The 7,134-nt window shown below is 43.9% G+C and overlaps 1 protein-coding gene across 4 annotated transcripts in view; it reads left to right on the plus strand.

Moving 5' to 3' along the window:
* cdk5rap2 (CDK5 regulatory subunit associated protein 2) overlaps positions 1-6,808 on the plus strand; it is a 30,732-nt gene extending 23,924 nt beyond the window's left edge. For 3 of the 4 annotated variants that reach the window (XM_079178868.1, XM_079178871.1, XM_079178869.1), the window contains 13 exons: positions 15-187; positions 869-1,198; positions 1,490-1,615; positions 1,749-1,865; positions 2,094-2,262; positions 2,809-2,930; positions 3,132-3,347; positions 3,462-3,551; positions 3,653-3,915; positions 4,080-4,229; positions 4,317-4,455; positions 4,677-4,723; positions 6,288-6,808. In XM_079178868.1, coding sequence (XP_079034994.1) covers positions 15-187; positions 869-1,198; positions 1,490-1,615; positions 1,749-1,865; positions 2,094-2,262; positions 2,809-2,930; positions 3,132-3,347; positions 3,462-3,551; positions 3,653-3,915; positions 4,080-4,229; positions 4,317-4,455; positions 4,677-4,723; positions 6,288-6,311 — 1,966 coding nt within the window. In that variant the 3' untranslated portion in view covers positions 6,312-6,808. The remainder of the gene's footprint in view (positions 1-14; positions 188-868; positions 1,199-1,489; positions 1,616-1,748; positions 1,866-2,093; positions 2,263-2,808; positions 2,931-3,131; positions 3,348-3,461; positions 3,552-3,652; positions 3,916-4,079; positions 4,230-4,316; positions 4,456-4,676; positions 4,724-6,287) is intronic. The other variant, XM_079178870.1, reaches the window with a different exon arrangement.
* The last annotated feature ends 326 nt before the right edge of the window (positions 6,809-7,134 follow it).

The following is a 7,134-nucleotide window of genomic DNA, read 5'->3' on the forward strand; positions in this document are numbered from 1 at the left end:
CCTCCTCCTCCCAGGTTGACGAAAGAGCTGCAGGAGAAGAACCGTCTGATCCACAGTCTGCAGAGCCAGTTCAGAGGCGAAGGCCCCAGCAGCCAACACAGCTCCCACTCTGATCTGTGCCACTCAGACAGGACCTCCTCCTCCTGCCACAGCAGCCCGACCACGCAAAGTGGCAATCAAGCCGACAGTAAGCACAAAGAAATGCTCACATAAGCTGCCTATTTCTAGATGTAATATATGTATATATTGTATTAATAAAATAACTTATTTGGGATTGGGCGCAAAAGGCAAGACAAAGACTTAACTGTCACTGTTTGGTTATTTTAGACCACACATAGATTAATACTGTTACTTTAAAAAAATGCATATTTGTGGTATATCGTTGAGATTACCTTAGTTCTTGTCCACGGGCCAGGCCAGTCTAGTCGCAGCCTGTAATGGCACTTATTTTCCACTCAGATCCATTCTGTTGCAGTGAGGCGTCCCGCAGGCCAAGCGCAGAGCAGGTGTCCAGTTTCAATCCACCTCCACTTACAGTTGCATTATTCAGAGCCAGCTAGCCGGTTCAATCTTCAACATGTGTTTCCCTGGAGAAAAGAGACAGTGAAGGCCATTACTGAGACAAGTGAAGCATGTAGATATGTGAGAGGTCCGGCAGAGGGGCCTGGAGACCCAAACTCACATTTCCTTTACTGCTTCAATCAACACTGAACCTGTTTGGCTCTGAACGTGAACTAGTATTAATCTAAGGATTTAATAATGAGAGACACAAATTATGTTAAGAAAAGACCCTTTAGACCACAAAAAAAGAACATATGTTTTCATTCTTAATCCATTTATCTGTTGCTGTCTACCTGTGCATGTTTAGGCCACCGACACCGTTCCGATTGGACAGGAACGGATGTCCCTCCTGTAGGAGGAGCTCGAGAAAACGGTGCGTTCGGTCACAGGGACGCTGCCAGCAGACTGCAGGGCCTGCAGAGGGTGAACGGCCGACTGCAGGATCAGCTGAGGGGCAGCGAGGACCTCAACGCCACCCTGCGAAGTGAACTGGACCTGCATCGCTCAATCATGGCCCAGACCAGCTCCCACCATCAGGACCAGGACGGATCAGGGCCTCGGACTCTGTCTCCTAAAGGAGACGGAGACATTGGCTCGCAGAAGAATGCTGCCGAACAGCCTCGCACTATGAACTCAGGTAAACATGTGGCATAGTGATGTCATCAGGTTTATATTGGCTTGGGTTTGGAGAATTTTACCAGAACGTCTTTGTCTTTGTCTTACAAACTTGGCTTGTGGTATTGCATTATGGTAAATGTAGGGTCTGATGTTTTTGTAGTTTTGACCCATGCTGGGTCATGCTGAGTCAGGATATTTTGATAATTCATTTTTTAAATCGGTCTCTTGTAAATGCAGTTTATGGAAGTGCGAAACTAAATCCTCTTTAAGTACCCCCTTTAATTTAGCTTTGTGCATGTGTGTCTGTCAGACTTGCTGGCAGAACATCTGCAGGAGATCCGCGTGTTGCGACAGCGCCTGGAAGAGAGCATCAACACCAACGACCGACTCAGGGAGCAGCTGGAGAAGAGACTAGCAGAGGTGGAGAAAGATCCAGGTACACTGAAAGCATCTCTCTCTGTCAATGTGATTTTTAGGGTTTATGGAGTCCTGTATGCCAATAATTTGGTTGTAGAAAAATGAAAAACACAAATTTGTTGACTGATGAGAGTGTATGTGCGCATGTTCAGCAGCCACCAACATCTTCATCCATGGTAACGAGGAGCGGGGTCAGCTGGCCAATGAGGTGCGATTCCTCTGGGGACAAAACAAAGTCCTGAAGGACCAGCTCAGCCTCGTGTCTAAAGGTAAAAAAACACACTTTTGTACAACTTCACTTCAACCTATAATCACAAACGCATCTTTTCAGTCGGTAGAGCTATAAATAGAGAGAGACGATCATTTTCCAGATACTCCGTCTTGGCTGGTGCTGTTTTGCCTTCATCAAAAACGTACACACATCACTGACAGTGCTTAAAACCAGCTTTAACTTTACTAACTCTTACTAACTTTATATTGTTTTTATTTTCCCCCAGACAGGCAGAAGGAGCGCGAGAAGCTTCGGGAGACTCTGGCCAGGCGGACGGCCAAACTGGAGCAGAGCAGGAGGGAGTGTGAAGCTCTAATGCAAGAAAACAACCAACTGCAGGAGAGGCTGGAGCACAGCAGCCAAGAAAACTCCCAGCTGCAGGAGTCCATGCACAGGTACACACACACACACACTTCTAAATGTCTCCTCGCAGTACGCACATCCTATCATTACTTCTCTCCTGCATGCAACCTGAAACTACACAAGGCCACTAGTTACCATTCTAAAGAGCCATTACTGTTCCCATTATTCCATACTACTAGTACAACTGGGAAACGTGATCTGTCATTAGTCGGCTCATCCTTGAACACGTGAATGCATACATACCATAATGCTGGTATGTGAACTCTTGCCCTGGCTCTTACTGACACAGATGAGCGAGGCTGACACCCGAAACCTGGAGTCTAGTTTGCTATCAGATCTCTTCTCCTCTCCCTTTCTTTACCCCCGACCCTTTAGTGTGTATGGTTTTGTAGATTTCTGCATTCACAAGGCTCATTGTTTTTGTTTGACACGTTGATTTTAGGATGATTTTTCACCCGTATTTGTCACTAAGTTGCCTGTTTATGAAGTACACCTGACAAATAATAAAGTTGTCCAGTAGTAGATACCACCATCACAAGGATTTTGTTGCTCAGTTTTTGTTGACTGTTTGCTTGCAGGTTGCAGTGTGAGGTGAAGCTACAGACGCAGCAGCTGTCTGACTCACAGCATCTTCTGCAGTCACTGCGGGTGGAGCTGCAAGTTTATGAAAAGATCAAGACCGAAGCTCACAAACACAACGGTACTGCAAGTTGTTTTTTTGTGTGTGCAGAAAGCAAAGATAATAAATAGATAGACTATTATGTAGCATCAGTACATGTGGTGGCGTTAAAGCAAGAGAATGATGCTGACATGACAGTCTGTTCTAGTTTGCTTCTGTTTCCTGCTGGTTTTCTGTAACGAGAGGCTAATGGGTTTCCCTCTCCTTCATTCCTCCTCTTAGCAGAATCCAGCGAGGCGACCCAGCAGCTCGGCTTTGTCCCTCCCTCTGGCACCGTGGACCTGGGAGAGCTGCTGCTGGAGATCAGACACCTGAGGCTGCAGCTGGAGAGGAGCATCCAGACCAACACGGCACTGCGACAGAGACTGGAAGAGCAGCTGCTCAGAGGACCCAACCGCTCTGAAACCATTAACATCAACTACCTGCTGTCCTCTCCAGGTAAACACAAGGCGCCGTCTCCCATGCTAATTCCCTGTGGCAGGTCAACAGAAGCATGTAAGCACACACAAGAATCTGCCAGGTCACATCAGTGTGGTTGTACGTTCGTCTTAGATGAAGGAGGCAGGTCACCCGGTCGGGAAGGCTGCGATCCTCTCCGTCACTCATTTCAGAGTCACCAGGAACACACCAGTGTCGTCCCTGGTAAGAAAACCTCTTCATGTTAAATTCTATCAGTAATTACAAGCCCTGATTGCCGTGGTTTACCTCGTGTTAGATGACAGTATTTTATTTTGTCTCTTCAGAGGAGAAATGCCACGCTCACTCCGAGGTGGGCGGTGGGTCGTTCAGCAGCAGCTCCGGTGACAGCGGCTCCAGCGCTCCCTCTCGCCTGGTGCCGGGGCACAGGATGTGGGCCAATCGCAACGGGCGGCATATTTTGGGTCTGATTGAGGACTACAACGCCCTCCGCAAGCAGATCTCAGACGGACGTAAACTGTCGCGCAGCATGGACAAACAACTGCAGGAGAGTCTGCACACACTCAAACAGCAGGCCTCCGACAACAAGGTACAGATCATAACGAAGATGTTTTAGTTGCAGTTTGGGGCGTGTAAAACAAACGAAATCAAAAGGTTTTAATACCGCTTGTTTAAAAAACACTCTTGTATTCCACAGCTTGTACAAATGATACGTAATGTTATGTTAATGCCATTATGTGTCCATCTTCGTAGGTGATGGAACAGCAGCATCTGAAGAGTTTGTCAGGCAGCTTGAACACCATGCAGCACGTGTTAGAAGAGGCTGGTCGGATGCTCAAACTGGTTTGGAGAGTCTCTTTGCCAGCTGGTCACTCGGCAGGGGACGTATTCAGCAACCAGCAGGTACACAGATACACATATACTGTATCTGCCTAATCCACCTAAGTATCCACGGAACCACGTCTGATGTCTTTTTATCTGCCAAACCAGGATGAGCTGCTGACCAATGAGATCTCCAGACTGAAGAGCAGGCTGTCACAGCAGGAGAGGATGCTGAGTGGAGCCGTCAAACGCCTCCGGACCACCAACCAGCTCAAGGAGGGAATGGAAAGAGTCATCGTCGATCAGTGTGAGATGATCTTATCTACGTAGGCAGTTACTGTACTGTGAACTAGTGAAGATGCCTCTTTACAGGGAGGCACCTTTATCAACAAATAACTGCAAAACTTCAAATATTGTCTGCTCCTCTAATGTGACGATTTGCTGTTTTTCTTTTCTATATATATTTGTAAATTGAGAATAAACTGTGATATGTGATTATTTAACGTGAATTATTTTCCCCCAATCTAGTGTATCTCACCCACGGAGTGTTGAAGAAAGCCAGGGGGAATTTAGAGGTGAGTTTACCAAAAAGAAAAACCTTCCCCAGTTATTAAATGCCAAACTGATGTTCTCGTCCGTAGTGGTAAACCCTCCCTCTGTGAATCACGCTTCTTTTCCTTCTCATCCTCTGTGGGAACTTATGATAGACAAATTACTGCACCCACTTTGGCCTGAAAGGCCCGTCTGGAGGACCAGACGAAGGTCAGTGTGGTAGAGGTGCAGGCTTTGAGCGTGATCTGCTGCATGAGACCCTGTTGATTTGGTGTTATACATTGCATGAAGTACATACCTAAATGTTATCGTGAGATACTCAGATTTGACAGTTTATTGGGTTAACAGGTTAACAGTTACTGGTTAACAGTTATGTAATAAATGGACTGAAGTTAAATTTAATACTTTTTAAGACATCTCTACAAGTTCTAACCCGTTACATCAGCGACACTCTTTAACTTACATTCACTGTGCATTGATTGTAACATAGCACAATTTAACAGCCACAGTTTGTCCTTGTTGCATTGTATCAATGCAGCATCATTCAGATACACAGTGGTGGAAGCAAAGCACACGATAATGAATTAAGTGACTTACTCAAAGTAAGGTTTATCAGAAAGAGAAATATCCTGTTCCCGATAACAGCGATTCTCAAAGTGGGGTCCATCCCACTCTGTCAGAGGGCTACGAAAAAATGTGCTATGAATTGTAAAATTGTGCTGAATCATTAAAAAGCACACATCTACGGAGGGGGACCATTTGCACCAATGAAACAAGCAGACTGGGTCCTTTACCCACATTAGCTTTAAACTGGTCATTTTAAATGTCTGGATTTATTAGATACATATATCGATTATTTGTGTTGGAGGAATTGGAGGTGAAGAATTTCACTCCGTGTACTTGTATAACTGGTATTTGAACAATAATCTTTGAACTTTGATAAAAGGTAATATATGAAACTTGAAACTGCGGCAGGTGATGTCATGTAACAGTTGTGCTTTTCAGATGACTCCAGCCAGAGTCCCAAACAAACATTCACATAAACTTAACTATTCAACCTCTTTGGGCAAATATAGATATTGAAAACAAGCCACCAAATGTAATACCTCGAAAAATGGGGTTTAATACTTAAATAGTTTTAAGAGCCTTAATTGTTGCTAAATTGATTTATCACATTTGAATACCCTGCTAATAAACTGGAAATGTATCAGATTGTGTTCAAGTGACTGTGTGGAAAAATCTGTATTTATGATGCATGATGAGCTTTTTCTACTTGGAAGAGGAATATTTAAAGGAATAGTTCAACATTTAAGAGAACGTGCTTCGTCGCTTTCTTGCCAAGAGTTATGCTCTCATAGCTGTCTGTTAAACACAAAGCATTTCCAAAATGTCAAACTATTCCTTTAAAACAAGATGTCAGACGCATGTGCCTGCAGGCAGTTGTAAAATGTCAGTATTTTAATCTTTTTTTTATTCCTTTAGCACCAACTGTTTTCCCCCTGCATGTATAAGGCCAGAAATGTAAAGTAACTTGTTAGCGCCTGCCTGTTCTCTCTGCTGTTACAGGACCTGTGTTTTCTGTTTCAGGAGGTCCCAGTCAGTGGCCAGTAGGGGACACTGCAGAGCCTCCGCCCGAGCAGATAAGTGTTCCTGTTACTCGAAGACCTGCAGGCAGACACTCTGAGTCCTCAGAGGATCACAAAAGCAACGCCTCTTCTTTACACTGCAGCTACTAAATCTGCTGTTTCAACGCCCGACGCTGCTGTTTGATAATGTAGCTACCTAATGTTCATCAGGCCTTATCCCGCCTTTCTGTACTGCTGTAAAACTGTCACCTTACTCTCCTGATATCAAAGCCTTTTTGTACTACTGCATATAGTTTGATTTATTTTAGGTACTGAAGTTGTAAAAGTTCCTTTTAAAAGAAAATGCCTTTTGTAAATAGTAATTACTGCAATTTAAATATTTTCCTTTATTGTTTTTATATTATGCATATAAGAACATGAAAGTGTATTTTATTACAGACGTATTGTTTTTACCTTGTTTTCATCGGTCAGTTTATGTATTGGATGCTTCTGGACTTCCGTGTGTTCAGTGAATTATGTGCAAATGCAGTAAAGAAAAGAATTTAATGATGAAACCCAATTGTGTTTTTTCAGTTTGTTCTACTGGGGTTGAAGTCGAAAACAGTCAAAAAAGTCATTCAATCAGGAGAGACTTCATTAGAATTTCACAATAATTTATTACACATTGTACAAATGTGAATAGTGCAACGTCTTTGGCGATTGGACTCCTCCATCCTGAAGGAAGACAATCGATGTTGATGAAGGGAGTTGCTGCGGAGTTATAAACAGCATAGTATAGGATGTCGAAAAAAGTCATGAAAAAGTCAGTGTACCATGTCGAAAAGTCATAACTTTACTTAAGTTACTTT

Source organism: Pholis gunnellus (assembly GCF_910591455.1).
Source record: "Pholis gunnellus genome assembly, chromosome: 18".
Classification (NCBI taxonomy): Eukaryota; Metazoa; Chordata; class Actinopteri; order Perciformes; family Pholidae; genus Pholis; species Pholis gunnellus.